We start from the raw sequence: 15795 nt of genomic DNA, 5'->3' as shown, positions 1-15795 counted from the left end.
ATATCAAAGTATTTTTAATGAAGTTCTTTGCCAGTGGTGGATTCCAACAATGATATTCTTTTTTTAAAAATTAAATTTATTTATTTTCAGCATAGCAGTATTCATTATTTTTTCACCACACCCAGTGCTCCATGCAATCCGTGCCCTCTATAATACCCACCACCTGGTACCCCAACCTCCCACCCCCCGCCACTTCAAACCCCTCAGATTGTTTTTCAGTGTCCATAGTCTCTCATGATTCACCTCCCCTTCCAATTTTCCCCAACTCCCTTCTCCTCTCTAACTTCCCATGTCTTCCATGCTATTTGATATGCTCCACAAATAAATGAAAGCATATGATAATTGACTCTCTCTGCTTGACTTATGTCACTTATGATATTCTTTATTAATCATAAAGAAACCTTTAAATTATAACCCCAATAACATGTTTTATGAGGAAAAATGGCTTTTCAATGTAATATGAAAATATTCTGGGAGATATTCATATAAATTGCTATAGTAATTCACAAATTACTGCATAAAAGTGTACAGAAATGGTATTTTGATTTTATTCATGTTTTTCCTAATATCTAATGGAGACCACATTTTGTATTTCTCCGACCTATTGGTAGAGTCTTGAAAATAATTTAGAGCTCACTTGAATTGATGTAGGAATTGAAATATACCAGCTATTTCTTTTTACTGATAGTGTATTTGTCAGAATAACTGGAAAATTACAATTCTATAATAATAAAAAACAAAACTTAAAAAGGCAGGGGTAAGATGTGATTTACTTTTGAATATGATGACCATCTAGAATGCTTCTGGTTTTAATGATTGAACAAATGATTTAATGAATGTGAGTTCTTTGAGAACCATAACCATTTTTGTGCCCTGCCCCCACACACCTGCTACCTCTGCCATATAAACCTATAGCTCTTTACCATAGTGCACTTAGTGCTCTGAAAATTATGTGGGTGAATAAATGAATATTTAAGAAGTGACTATTGAAGAAGTTGTGGCAGTTATGAATGAAGGGGAGGGGTACCTAATAAAAATGCATTTTATACAGATGGCAAAAAAGGCTTGAAATAATACGTGGGGCCTTTAAAATATAGGCCAGCAACTACCATACAACTCCAAAGAATTATGGGACCTGGTGAGAAGTTGGTAGGTCCTCATTAGTTGGAGAGAACAGCATTTTGGTAGCTGATTGGCTCCATAGGTTGCTCGAGGCTGCTTGCATCACCACACATCGAACTTCTGGTGGTAGCTGTTTGAAGCAGTCAGAGCCCTCCTGAGGAACTCGCTGACTAAAGTGAAAACCTACCTCCTAATCTCTCTGAGCTCTTCTTAAGATGAGTAAGAATGGTTTCGTGAGCTATGGCAGCATCTCTGCTGTGGGTGAAACTTTTGGAAGCAATGACCAGCCATCTCAGGGTGGTGAAGCTCCTGCTACGAAAACTCGAAGATCCAGGATCCGAATTCAGGGTATTATACCTTGTCCTGTAAACCAGCTGCTTCACCTCCACCCTGGTTGACAGTGTTTTCAAGATAAGGGGAATTGAAGTTTCCCAGGTCTCTATTGTGGGGATAATCAGAAGGCCAGAGAGCTTCAAACTACATTCTTTACAGAATTGATGATACAAACACCAAGCCTATTGAGGTCCGCCAGTGGCTCGGAAGAAATAAAGCAAAACAGGGCATGTCGCTTCTTCTAGTGGAAGTTATGTCAAAGTGATTGGTATCCTCAGATGTTTTAAAGAAGTAAAGGGCCTCGAGGTATTGAATATCCGAGTCCTGGAGGACATGAATGAGTTCACCACACATATTCTGGAAATAGTCAATGCACATATGATGCTGGATAAAGCCCACGAAGTGGCCTCTGGACCCAGTGCGCCATCAAAAATAAATGAGGTCCAGAAGTATGGCGAGTACTACCACCTTGACTTCATCCACAAGGATGTTCTGCGTTTGATCCATGAATGTCCTCAAGGGGAAAGCAAAAGTGTACATGAGCTCCTGACCCAGCTTTACAGCCTGAGCGGCAGGGCCATCAAGCAGTCTCTTGAGTATCTGAATTGAGGGCTACATCTACCCCACTGTGGATGAAGAGCATTTTAAATCTGCTCATTGAAGTGATGAAAAGATTTTTCATTTTCCAAAGATCCTCGTCTCCTTCTGTGAATTTTAAACTGTTGACTTTTAGGAAGTAGATTTTTTTCAACAAAATATATCAACTGGCATACTTTTAGAACCTTACCGCTTTTCCAAATGCTTTGAACTTTTCTGTTTTTCTAACTGTTGGAAGCTCAGGTGGAGATGGCGATGGATAAATTGACTAGACTTTTTGTAGGATTTACAAGCAAGCAAGTGAAAATAGCCTTGGATGAATGAATTTGGGAGAGGAAATGACGGAAAATACCTGAAAATTATTATTTGTTATGTGGGAGTTTCTGTTTCTGACATATCCATATATTAGGAGAATACAGATGGAGTCAGGGAACCAGTTAAGAGATGAAAAAAATTTCCATTGTTTTTACACTAGGTTTATTTTTTGTGTTTGGATTTAACTTATAGTCCTGTTATCTCTTGCTAAATATAGTTATCTCTTGCTAAATATAGTTTAACTTATAGTCCTGTTATCTCTTGCTAATATAGTTATCTCTTGCTAAATATAGTTTGAAAGTGCTAAAGAGAGCAATTTATGAATTCAACTGCTCAGTTCAGTATTTATTGAGTGATTTGCTTTTATTACCATAGATTTGTTTAGAAGGTAAATGACTTGGCCAGTGCTCCCCTTCCTCTCCAGTCCTGCTTTGCATGTGAGCCAAACGTTAGAGGATAAGATACCAATCCTGGGGAAATACTATCTATTATATATATATATATCTATATATATATATCTATATATATATATATCTATTATATATATCTATTAATATTATCTATTAATACTAATATTATTACTGCTGTCACAATTCTTAGTAATTATCATATTACTTTACCTCCTAAATGTAGGTTGTATTTTGAGTATAATTTGAGAAATATAAATTATTGTATTTTTCTCAATTGCTGTTTCGCTCTTACGGATCAGAAAATGTTACCACCTCAAGACAGTATGGTACTGGCACAAAAACAGACACATTGATCAATAGAACAGAATAGAAAACCCAGAAGTGGATCCACAGCTATATGGTCAATTTATCTACAATAAAGCAAGATAAAATATCCAATGGAAAAAAGTCTCTTCAACAAATGCTGTTGGGAAAACTGGACAGCAATATACAATAGAATGAAACTGGACCACTTTCTTTTACCATACAGAAAAATAAATTCAAAACGGATTAAAGATCTAAATGTGAGGCAGGAAACCATTAAAACCCTAAAGGACAACACATAACTTCTTTGACATCGGCTTTAGCTACTTCTTATTAGAGATGTCTCCTGAGGCAGGAGAAACAAAAACAAAAGTGAACTGTTGGGAATTCATCCAGATAAAAAGCTTTTGTACAACAGAGGAAACAACAAAACTAAAAAGAAACCTGTGGGGTGAGAAAAGTGAGAGACGGTATTTGCAAATGATGTACCTGATAAAGGGTTAGTATTTAAAATCTATAAAGAATTTATCAAACTCAACATCTGATAACCAAATAATCCAGGTAAAAAATCAGTGGAAGACATGATTAGATACTTTTCTAAAGTAGACATACAAATGGAGGACAGACACATGAAAAGATGCTCAACATCACACATCATCAGGGAAATATAAATCAAAACTATAATGAGATACCACCTCACACCTGTCAGAATGGCTAAATAACAACCCTGGAAACAACATGTCAGTGAGGATGCAAGGTAAGGGGAAATCTCTTGCAGTGTTGGTGGGAATTGCAAACTTGTACAGCCACTGTGGCAAACAGTGTGGAGGTTCCTCAAAAAGTTAAAAATGGAGCTACCCTATGATCCAGCAATTGCACTACTAGGTATTTACCCAAAGTATACAAACACAATAACTTGACGGGACACTTGCATCCCAATGTTTATATTGCATCATCAACAATAGCCAAATTATGGAAAGAGCCAAGTGTCTACCAACTAATAAATGGCAAAAGAAGGTGTGGTGTATGTGTGTGTATGTGTACACACACACACACACAAACACACATAAACACATGCATATGTATATATAATGGATTATTCTTCAGCCGTAATGAATGGAATCTTGACATTGGAGTGACATGAATGGAGCTAGAAGTATTATATTAACTGAAATAAGTCAGTGAGAAAGACAAATACCATATTATATTTCACTCCTTTGTGGAAGTTAAGATAACATACACAGGGAGAACAAAAAGAGGCAAACCAAGAAATAGACTCTTTTTTTAAAAAAAATTATTTTTTTTCAGTGTTCCAAAATTCATTGTTTATGCACCACACCCAATGCTCCATGCAGTACATGCCCTCCTTAATACCCACCATCAGGTTTCCCCAGACCCCTATCCCCTCCCTTCCAAAACCGTCAGTTTGTTTCTCAGAGTCCACAGTCTCTCATGGTTCGTCTTCCCCTCCAATTTCCCCCAACTCACTTCTCTTCTCCATCTCCAAATGTTCAGTTGCTGGGTCATAGGGTAGCTCTATTTTCAACTTTTTGCGGAACCTCCATGCTGTTTTCTAGAGTGGTTGCACCAACATGCATTACCACCAACAGTGGAGTAGGGTTCCCCTTTCTCTGCATCCTCACCAGCATCTGTCATTTCCTGACTTGTTAATTTTAGCCATTCCGACTGGTGTGAAGTGGTAACTCATTGGGGTTTTGATTCATATTTCCCTGATGCCGAGTGATGTGGAGCACTTTTTCATGTGTCTGTTGGCCATCTGGATATCTTCTTTGCCGAAATGTCTGTTCATGTCTTCTGCCCATTTCTCGATTGGATTATTTGTTCTTTGGGTGTTGAGTTCGCTAAGCTCTTTATACATTTTGGATACTAGCCCTTTATCTGATACGTCATTTGCAAATATCTTCTCCCAATCTGTCAGTTGTCTTTTGGTTTTGTTAACGGTTTTCTTTGCTGTGCAGAAGGTTTTGATCTTGATGAAATCCCAATAGTTCATTTGTGCCCTTGCTTGCCTTGCCCTTGGCGATGTTCCTAGGAAGACGTTGCTGCGGCTGAGGTCGAAGAGGTTGCTGCCTGTGTTCTCCTCAAGGATTTTGATGGATTTCTTTCTCATATTGAGGTCCTTCATCCATTTTGAGTCTATTTTTGTGTGTGGTGTAAGGAAATTGTCTAGTTTCATTTTTATCCATGCGGCTGTCCAATTTTCCCAACACCGTTTGTTGAAGAGGCTTTCTTTTTACGATCGGACAGTCTTTCCTGCTTTGTCCAAGATTAGTTGACCATAGAGATGAGGGTCTATTTCTGGACTCTATATTCTGTTCCATTGATCTATGTGTCTGTTTTTGTACCAGTACCATACTGTCTTGATGACGACAGCTTTGTAATAAAGCTTGAAGTCCAGAATTGTGATGCCACCAACTTTGGCTTTCTTTTTCAATATTCCTTTGGCTAATCGAGGTCTTTTCTGGTTTCATATAAATTTTAGGATTGTTTGTTCCATTTCTTTGGAAAAAAAATGGATGGGATTTTGATAGGTATTGCACTAAATAAGTAGATTGCTTTAGGTAGCATAGACATTTTCACAATACTTGTTCTTCCAATACAGGAGCATGGATCATTTTTCCATTTCCGTCTTCCTCAATTTCTTTCCTGAGTACTTTATAGTTTTCTGAGTATAGATTCTGTGCCTCTTTGGTTATCCTATAGTTTTGGGTGCAGTTGTAAATGGGATTGACTCCTTAATTTCTCTTTCTTCTGTCTTGTTGTAGGTGTAAAGAAGTGTAATTGATTTTAAAATATTGAAGATAGCAGTTTCTAAATCTTTGGTATATATCTCCTTTTAAAACCTGATGTTTATTAGAATCTGGGCATTTGTGGGGCACCTGTGTGGCTCAGTGGCTTACGCTTCTTCCTTCAGCTCAGGTCTTGATCTCAGGGTCCTAGAATCGAGCCCACATCAGGTTCTCTGCTCAGTGGGGAGCCTGCTTCCCCCCCTCTCTCTGCCTGCCTCTCTGCCTACTTGTGATCTCTCTCTCTCTGTCATATAAATAAATAAAAGTTAAAAAAAAAAAAAAAGAATCTGGGCATTTGCTTTCGCATGACTGATTTCTTTCCTTAGCGTAGGTTTTTTTTGTTTGTTTGTTTGTTGTTTTTTTCCCCAGGCCTCATGCCAGGTCTGGCTGGCCTTTATTTATTTATTAATTTTATTTTTTCAGTGTTCTGAGATTCATTGTTTATGCACTACATCCAGTGCTCCATGCAATACGTGCCCTCCCTAATACCAACCACCAGGTTCACTCATGCCCCTACCCATCTCCCCTCCAAATCCCTCTGTTTCTGAGTCCATAGTCTCTTATGCTTCATCTCTCCCTCCAATTCCCCTCTTCATTTTTCCTTTCCTTCTCCTAATGTCCTCCATGTTATTCTTTATGCTCTGCAAGTAAGTGAAGCCATATAATTGACTTCTTCTGCTTGACTTATTTCACTCAGCATAATCTCCTCCATTCCCATCCAAGTTGACAGAAAAATTGGGTATTCATTCTTTCTGATGGAGGGGTAATAATCCATTGTATAAATGGACCATATCTTTTTTATTCATTCATCTGTTGAAGAGCATTTTTGGCTCTTTCCACAGTTTGGCAGTTGTGGCCATTTGCTGCTGTGAACATTGGGGCACATATGGCCCTTCTGCTTACTACATCTGTATTTTTTAGGTGAATACCCAGTAGTGCAATTGCCAGGCCATTGGGTAGCTCTATTTTTTTAATTTTCAAAGGAATCTCCACTCTGTTTTCCAATGGAATGCCCCAACTTGCATTCCCACCAATAGTGTAAGAGGGTTCCCCTTTCTCCACATCCTCTCCAACACTTGTTTCCTGTCCTGATAATTTTGGCCATTCCAATTTGTGTAAGTTTGTATCTCACTGAGGTTTTGATTTGAATCTCCCTGATGACTAATGATAATGAACATTTTTTTATGTGTCTATTAGCTATTTGTATGTTTTCTTTTAGAAGTATCTGTTCATGTCTTCTGCCCATTTTTTGGCATGATTATTTGTTTTGTGTGTGTTGAGTTTGAGGAGTTCTTTATAGATCTTGGATGTCAGCCCTTTGTCTTTAGTGTCATTTGTGAATATCTTCTCCCATTCCGTGGGTTGCCTCTTTTTTTTTTTCTTGTTGTTGTTGTTGTTGTTGTTGACTGTTTCCTTTGCTGTGCAGAAGCTTTTGATCTTGATGAAGTCCCAAAAGTTCATTTTTGCTTGTGTTTCCTTTGCCTTTGGGGACATATCTTGAAAGAAGTTGCTGTGGCAAAATGTCGAAGAGGTTACTCTCTATGTTCTCCTCTAGCTTTTTGATAGATTCCAGCCTCACGTTGAGGTCTTTCATACATTTTAAGTTTATTTTTTTGAATTGTGTCCAATTTTCCCAGCACCATTTTTGACGAGGACTGTCTTTTTTCCACTGTATATTTTCCCTGCTGAGGGTCTGTATCTGTACTCTTTACCCTGTTAACATTGGTTTATGTGTTTGTTTTTGTGCCAGTACTGTCCTGTCTTGTTGATCACAGCTTTGTAGTAAAGCTTGAAATCAGGCAACATGATGCCCCCAGCTTTGTTTTTCTTTTTCAAAATTTCCTTAGCAATTCTTTTCTGGGTCTTTTCTGGTTCTATACAAATTTTAGGATTGTTTGTTCCAGCACTTTTAAAAAATGCTGGTGGAATTTTGATTAGGATGGCTTTGAAAGTATTGATTGCTCTGGGCAGTATAGACATTTTAACAATGTTTATTCTTCTGATCCATGAGCATGGAATGCTTTTCCATCTTTTTGTGTCTTCTTCTGTTTCTTTCATGAGCATTCTATAGTTCCTCTAGTACAGATCCTTTACCTCTATGATTAGTTTTATTCCCAGTTATCTTATGGTTCTTGGCTGCTATAGTAAATGGAATCTATTATCTAATTTCCCTTTCTATTCCTTACTACAGTTTTATTTATTTATTTTTTTTCAGCCCAGCCCCTAGTAGAGTAAATATATAAACATGCACACTAATACTAATAGCTTTACAAACACTCTCAAAGTACAGTCATTTCTGAATATTAAATGGAGTCACAAATTTCAAATTCATATGTTACATAATCATTCAGATTATATAAAGACTATTGAAGTCATTTCCTTATTTTCTGCTAAATGCAGTTATTTAAAAATACCATATATAATGTATCACTAACTGGCTATATCCCAAATTACTCCCTCACTGTTCACTCCCTGGATTTATTTATTTATTTACTTTTTACTGTTTATGTTCTTCTATACCAGCTTAATGCTCTGTAATAAGTATATTAATGTATGTCTGCTTTTCTCATTTAGATTTTTGGCTCCTTTTGGAAGAGACCCTCTTGCCCTTTTATTTGTTTCATGGCGGCTGATACAGTGTAATTTACATATAGTAATGTGTGATTTGATGTGGATATTGGCCTGTCATCAGTAACATCCTATGGTTCTCCATAGGTTGTTCTCCATAGGTTCTCCATCTCCGATCATGACCTGAGCTGAAGGCAGAGGCTCTAACCCACTGAGCCACCCAGGTGCCCCTCCAATATTATATCTCATAATAAAGGCAAACTTGGTCTAAAAATAAAGTATATTCCTTTTAAAAACAAAAATTTAAAAGCAAATAGTGACTCAAGTTTCTGAAGTGAAAATGAATTTTCATCAATCTGGCACTGTTTTGTCACCATGAATTTTTACGTGTTATCAGAGAAAAGGAATGAGCCGTTTCCTTCACAGGAGTGAAACCTGTTGGATTGATCTAAACCATATTCATAAGCTACACATACCTTTTTAGGGTTGCCTAGTGAAGTAATGAAATTGAATGTTTACAACTCTAACACCCTAAAAATTTGTGAGTTTGACTATAAAGTAAAGACTGGTATGTGATCACAAATTGCATTAAATGTTGCATGTACCAACCATGGTCTGTGTGTTTTAGAATGAGAACTGTCTTATTACGGATTTTTGAGCCTATTTGTTTGATAAAGTCTATGAAAGGGAACAGTGCCTGCTAAGAAATGACAAATGAGTTTGAACAATTTTATTCAATTCCAACTCATTACAGGATATATAGCTATTTGGCAGTATATTTTATGAAAATATGAAGGAATGCATTGCAATAAATCATTGTCACTGAGTTTTCTTAATACGGGACAAAATAACAAATTCTGGTTTGAATCATAGTGTCAGAGAATTGTGATTGTATAGAATTCTTTTCACAGTTGTTGCTAAAATTGCCCTACAGCTTGTTTTTTCTATTTTCCCTATAATTTTAATTATCTGCCTATCTGGTGGCATAGTGTCTATATTCACTTTCTTTGATGATAGCTTCCTCCACCAGTGTTTTCAAGAGTCTATTAGAGTTTATTTATGTGTATTTATTTGCTTATCTTTGGAACATTCGTTTTTACTTTCTTTTTTCTAACTTTAGATTTAAACATTTTCCAAACATATTAATAAATATGCATTTTAATATAATCATCATAGTAAAAATCGGTGATTCATGGCAGTACTGAAAATTAGGAATAGAAAGCATTTTCTGAATTATGGGTGTTAATATCTCTTTAAACAGCCTTTATTTAACTTAATAAAAGCTTGCAAAACAGCCAACATTACATGGAAAAATAATATAAATGTATATATAGATCAGTACTTTTTGAACATTTTGCACTGGAGTGCCTGTGAAAAATGAAATAAGGATTTTTTTTTTTTATGATGCAGTAATGTGAACAGGACTTAAAATTGTGAGCACATATCATAATCCGGCATATGGGTAGTATTATTAAACTAGGCTTGTTTAATATTGATATTTTAAATTTGTTCGCTTTAACTTTCATATGCCTAAATCATTTAAGAATACTTTAGTACATTTTACATAGACACCCCATGTTGCATCTTCACTTCCAAATATCAGGGAGATCATAAGATAGTAGTCTTTCTCTGATTGACTTATTTCGCTAAACAAGATACCCTCTTGTTCCATCCACATCGTCGCAAATGGCAAGATTTCATTTCTTTTGATGGCTGCATAGTATTCCATTGTGTATATATACCACCTCTTCTTTATCCATTCATCTTCTGATGGACATCTAGGTTCTTTCCATAGTTTGGTTATTGTGGACATTGCTGCTAAAACATTTGAGTGTATATGCCCCTTCGGAACACTACGTTTATATCTTTAGGGTAAATACCCAGTAGTGCAATTGCTGGGTCATAGGGCAGTTCTATTTTCAACATTTTGAGGAACCTCCATGCTGTTCTCCAGAATGGTTGCACCAGCTTGCATTCTCACCAGCGGTGTAGGAGGGTTCCCCTTTTCCGCATCCTCGCCAGCATCTGTCATTTCCTGACTTGTTAATTTTAGCCATTCTGACTGGTGTGAGGTGATATCTCATTGTGGTTTTGATTTGTATTTCCCTGATGCCGAGTGATATGGAGCACTTTTTCATGTGTCTATTGGCCATGTGGATGTTTTCTTTGCAGAAATGTCTGTTCATGTCTTCCGCCCATTTCTTGATGGGATTATTTGTTCTTTGGGTGTTGAGTTTGCTAAGTTCTTTATAGATTTTGGACACTAGCCCTTTATCTGATATGTCGTTTGCACATATCTTCTCCCATGCTGTCAGTTGTCTTTTGGTTTTGTTATCTGTTTCCTTTGCTGTGCAAAAGCTTTTGATCTTGATGAAATCCCAATAGTTTTTTTTTTTTTTTTAAAGATTTTATTTATTTATTTTACAGAGATCACAAGTAGGCAGAGAGGCAGGCAGAGAGAGAGGAAGGGAAGCAAGCTCCCTGCTGAGCAGAGAGCCCAATGCAGGGCTCGATCCCAGGATCCTGGGATTATGACTGGAGCCAAAGGCAGAGGCTTAACCCACTGAGCCATCCAGGTGCCCCAAATAGTTCATTTTTGCCCTTGTTTCCCTTTCCTTTGGCGATGTTCCTAGGAAGATGTTGCTGCGGTTGAGGTCAACAAGGTCGCTGCCTCTGTTCTCCTCAAGGATTTTGATGGATTCCTTTCTCACATCCATTTTGAGTCTATTTTCATGTCTGGTGTAAGGAAATGATCCAATTTCAGTTTTCTGCATGTGGATATCCTATTTTCCCAACACCATTTATTGAACAGGCTGTCTTTTTTCCATTAGACATTCTTTCCTGCTTTGTCGAAAATTAGTTGACCACAGAGTTGAGGGTCTATTTCTGGACTCTGTATTCTGTTCCATTGATCTATGTGTCTGTTTTTGTTCCAGTACCATACTGTCTTGATGATGACAGCTTTGTAATAGAGCTTGAGTCCGGAATTGTGATGCCACCAACTTTGGTTTTCTTTTTCAATATTCCTTTGGCTATTCGAGGTCTTTTCTGGTTCCATATAAATTATAGGATTATTTGTTCCATTTCCTTGAAAAAAATGGTTGGTATTTTGATAGGAATTGCATTAAATGAGTAGATTGCTTTAGGTAGCATAGACATTTGCACAATATTTGTTTTTCCAATCCAGGAATATGGAACATTTTTCCATTTCTTTGTGTCTTCCTCAATTTCTTTCATGAGTAGTTTATAGTTTTCTGAGTATAGTTTCTTAGCCACTTTGGTTAGGTTTATTCCTAGGTACCTTAGGGTTTTGGGTGCAATTGTAAATGGGATTGACTCCTTAATTTCTCTTTCTTCTGTCTTGTTGTTGGTGTAGAGAAATGCAACTGATTTCTGTGCATTGATTTTATATCCTGGCACTTTCCTGAATTCCTGTACAAATTCTAGCAGATTTCGAGTGGAGTCTTTTGGGTTTAACACATACAGTATCATATCATCTGCAAAGAGTGATAGTTTGACTTCTTCTTTGCCAGTTTGGATGTCTTCAATTTCTTTTTTTTTGTCTGATTTCTGAGGCTAGGACTTCTGGTACTATGATGAATAGAAGTGGTGATTATGGACATTCCTGCCATGTTCCTGACCTGGCTAGCAGAGAGCCTGATGCGGTACTTGATCCCAGGACCCTGAGATCATGACCTGAGCCGAAGGCAGAGGCTTAACCCACTGAGCAACCCAGCCGCCCCATGTAGTTCTCTTTTTTGATGGGATCCTTGTCTGGTTTTGGGATCAAGGTGATGCCTCATAAAATGAGTTTGGAAGTTTTCCATCCATTTCTATTTTTTGGAACAGTTTCAGGAGAATAGCAATTAGTTCTCCTTTAAATGTTTGGTAGAATTCCCCCGGGAAGCCATCTGGCCCTGGGCTTTTGTTTGTTTGGACATTTTTGATGACTGTTTCCATTTCCTTACTGGTTATGCGTCTGTTGAGGTTTTCTATTTCTTCCTGGTTCAGTTGTGATAGTTTATATGTCTCTAGGAATGCATCCATTTCTTCTGGATTGTCAAATTTGTTGGCGTAGAGTTGCTCAAAATATGTTCTTAATATTGTTTGTATTTCTTTTGTGTTAGTTGTGATCTGTCCTCTTTCATTCATGATTTTATTTATTTTGGTCCTTTCTCTTTTGTTTTTGATAAGTCTGGCCCGGGGTTTATCAATCTTATTAATTCTTTCAAAGAATCAGCTCCTAGTTTCATTGATTTACTCTATTGTTTTTTGGGTTTCTATTTCGCTGATTTCTGCTCTGATATTCATTATTTCTCTTCTCTTGCTGGGTTAAGGCTTGCTTTCTTGTTCTTTCTCCAGCTCCTTTAGGTGTAGGGTTAGGTTGTATACTTGAGACCTTTTTTGTTTCTTGAGAAAGGCTTGTACCACTCACTATATGTTTTCCTGTCAGGACTACCTTTGCTGTGTCCCACAGATTTTGAACCGTTGTGTTTTCATTATCATTTGTTTCCGTGAATTTTTTCAATTCTTCTTTAATTTCCTGGTTGAACCATTCATTCTTTAAAAGGATACTGTTTAGTCTCCATTTATTTGGTTGTTTTCCAAATTTCCTCTTGTGATTGAGTTCTAGCTTCAGAGCTTTGTGGTCTGAATATATGCAGGGAATGATCCCAATCTTTTGATAGCAGTTGAGATCCGATTTAGGACCCAGAATGTTATCTATTCCAGAGAATGTTCCATGTGCACTAGAGATGAATGTGTATTCTGTTGCTCTGGGATGGAATGTTCTGAATATATCTCTTATGTCCACCTGGTCCAGCGTGTCATGTAAGGCCTGTATTTTCTTGTTGATCTTTTGCTTGGATGATCTGTCCATTTCAGTGAGGGGAGTGATAAAGTCCCCTACCTTTATTGTATTATTGTTGATGTGTTTCTTTGATGTTGTTATTAATTGGTTTATGTAGTTGGTTGCTCCCACGTTAGGGGCATAGATACTTAACATTGTTAGATCTTCTTGTTGGACAGACCCTTTGAGTGTGATATAGTGTCCTTCCTCATTTCTTATTACAGTTTTTGGCTTAAAGTCTAATTGATATGATAGAAGGATTGCCACCCCTGCTTTCTTCTGATGTCTATTAGCATAGTAAATTGTTTTCCACCCCCTCACTTTAAATTTGGAGGTGTCTTCAGGTCTAAAAATGAGTTTCCTGTAGGCAACATATAGATGGGTTTTGTTTTTTAATCCATTCTGATATCCTGTGTCTTTTGATTGGGGTATTTAGCCCATTAACATTCAGGGTAACTATTGAGAGAGATGAATTTAGTGCCATTGCATTGCCTGTAAGGTGACTGTTCCTTTCAGTATTTCCTGTAGATCTGGCTTGGTGTTTGCAAATTCTTTCAGTTTTCATTCGTCCTGGAAGCTTTTTGTCTCTCCTTCTATTTTCAATGATAGCCTAGCTGGATACAGTATTTTTGGCTGCATGTTTTTCTCGTTTACGGCTCTGTATATATCATGGCAGTTCTTTCTGGCTTGCCAGGTCTCTGTGGATAAGTCTGCTGCCAATCAATATTTTTACCATTGTATGTTACAGACTTCTTTTCCCGGGCTGCTTTCAGGATTTTCTCTTTGTCACTGAGATTTGTAAATTTTATTATTAGGTGACGGGGTGTGGACCTATTCTTGTTGATTTTGAGGGTTGTTCTCTGTACCTCCTGCATTTTGATGCTTGTTCCCTTTACCATATTATATAAATTAGTTTAAAACGTTAAATTAGTTTAAAACGTTACAAAATTAAAGGGTAAAAGTTAAAAAAAATTTAGCAGAAGAAGAAAAAATAATTGCAAAAAAAATTAAATTAACTGCAAGTCTAAAGAATCACGGGTAGAAAGCCATGAGTTCCATGATTTGCTTTCTCCTCCTCTGGAATTCTGCTGCTCTCCTTGGTATTGAACCTGCACTCCTTTGTAGATGAACTTGGTCCTGCTTGGCCCCATCCATTTTCTTATTTGTAATATCTCTTGTGTAGTTTTTAATCTCTTTTTATCGTTTGTATTTAATTTCCATTTAGTTAACATACAGCATAATTAGTTTCAGGTGAATAATACAGTGATTTTAGCACTTCATACATCACCCATTCCTCATCACAGCAAGTGTATTCCTTAATTCCCTTCACCTATTTAACCCATCTCTATATCCACCTTACTTCTGGTAACCAACAGTTTGTTCTGTATAGTTAAGAATCTGTTTCTTGCTTTGCCCGTTGCTCTGTCTTTCTTTCTTCCTTCTTACTCATTTGTTTTGTTTCTGAAATTTATCATATGTGTGAAATCATATGGTATTTTATCTATCTCTTACTTATTTCCCTTAGCATAAAACACTCTAGCTCCCTCCATGTCATTGCAAATGGCAAGATTTCATTTTGTTGGATGGCTGAGTATTCTATCATGTATATATACACCACTTCTTCCTTATCTATTCATTACTCAGTGGAGAATTGGAATCTATCCATAGTTTGGCTCTTGTTGAAAATGCTGCTATAAATATTCGGGTGCATGTACCCTTCAAGTTTGCATTTTCTAAACCTTAGATAAATATCTCTTAGTGCAGTTGCTGAATTGTAGGGTAGTTCTATTTTTATTCATCTGTGGAATCTCCTTATTGCTTTCCAGAGTTGCTGCACCAGATTGCATTCCTACCAACAATATAAGAGGTTACTCTGTTCTTTTAATCTTCACTAACATTTGTTATTTCCTGAATTGTTAATTTTAGCCTTTCTGAAAGGTGTAAGGTGGTATCTCATCATGGTTTGGATGTGTATTTACCTGATGATGAAGGATGTTAAGTATCTTTTCATTTGTCTTTTGGCCATCTGTATGTCCTCGTTCTAAAAATGTCCATTCAAGTCTTCTGTCCATTTCTTACCTGCATTATTTGTTCTTTGGGTGTTGAATTTGTTAAGGTCTTCATAGATTTTGGGTACTAACCCTATATCACATTTGTCATTTGGAAATATCTTTTATCTTTTTTTAGACTGCCTTTTGGTTTTGCTGTTTGTTTCCTCTGCTGTGCAGAAACTTTTTATCTTGAAATCCCAATAATTCATTTCTGCTTTTGTGTCCCTTTCCTCCAGAGACTTGTATAGTAAGAAGGTGTTTCGTCTGAGGTCAAAAAGGTTGCTGTGTCCTCCTCTAGAAATCCGGTGGTTTCCTGGCCCATATTTAGTTCTTTCATCCATTTTGAATTTGGTTTTGTGTATGGTGTAAGAAAGTTGTCCAGATTCATTTTCCGCATGCTGAAGGCTAGTTTTGACAGCACCATTTATTGAAGAGAT

The 15795-nt window shown here is 37.0% G+C and overlaps 2 protein-coding genes across 8 annotated transcripts in view; both read left to right on the top strand.

The window, feature by feature from the left end:
- Nucleotides 1-15795, top strand: part of DIAPH2 (diaphanous related formin 2) — a 980096-nt gene that overhangs the window by 233328 nt on the left and 730973 nt on the right. The gene's annotated exons all lie outside the window — the stretch shown is intronic.
- Nucleotides 325-2837, top strand: RPA4 (replication protein A4). The gene is given in 5 exon segments (XM_013047539.1): nucleotides 325-1502; nucleotides 1504-1580; nucleotides 1582-1693; nucleotides 1696-2057; nucleotides 2059-2837. Coding segments are annotated over 5 exon segments (774 nt in total). The 5' UTR covers nucleotides 325-1337; the 3' UTR covers nucleotides 2117-2837.

This window comes from Mustela putorius, unplaced genomic scaffold (genome assembly GCF_011764305.1).
Source record: "Mustela putorius furo isolate JIRA1106 unplaced genomic scaffold, ASM1176430v1.1 tig00003846_pilon_pilon_pilon, whole genome shotgun sequence".
Lineage (NCBI taxonomy): Eukaryota > Metazoa > Chordata > Mammalia > Carnivora > Mustelidae > Mustela > Mustela putorius.
This window is presented reverse-complemented; position numbering and strand designations above follow the sequence as displayed.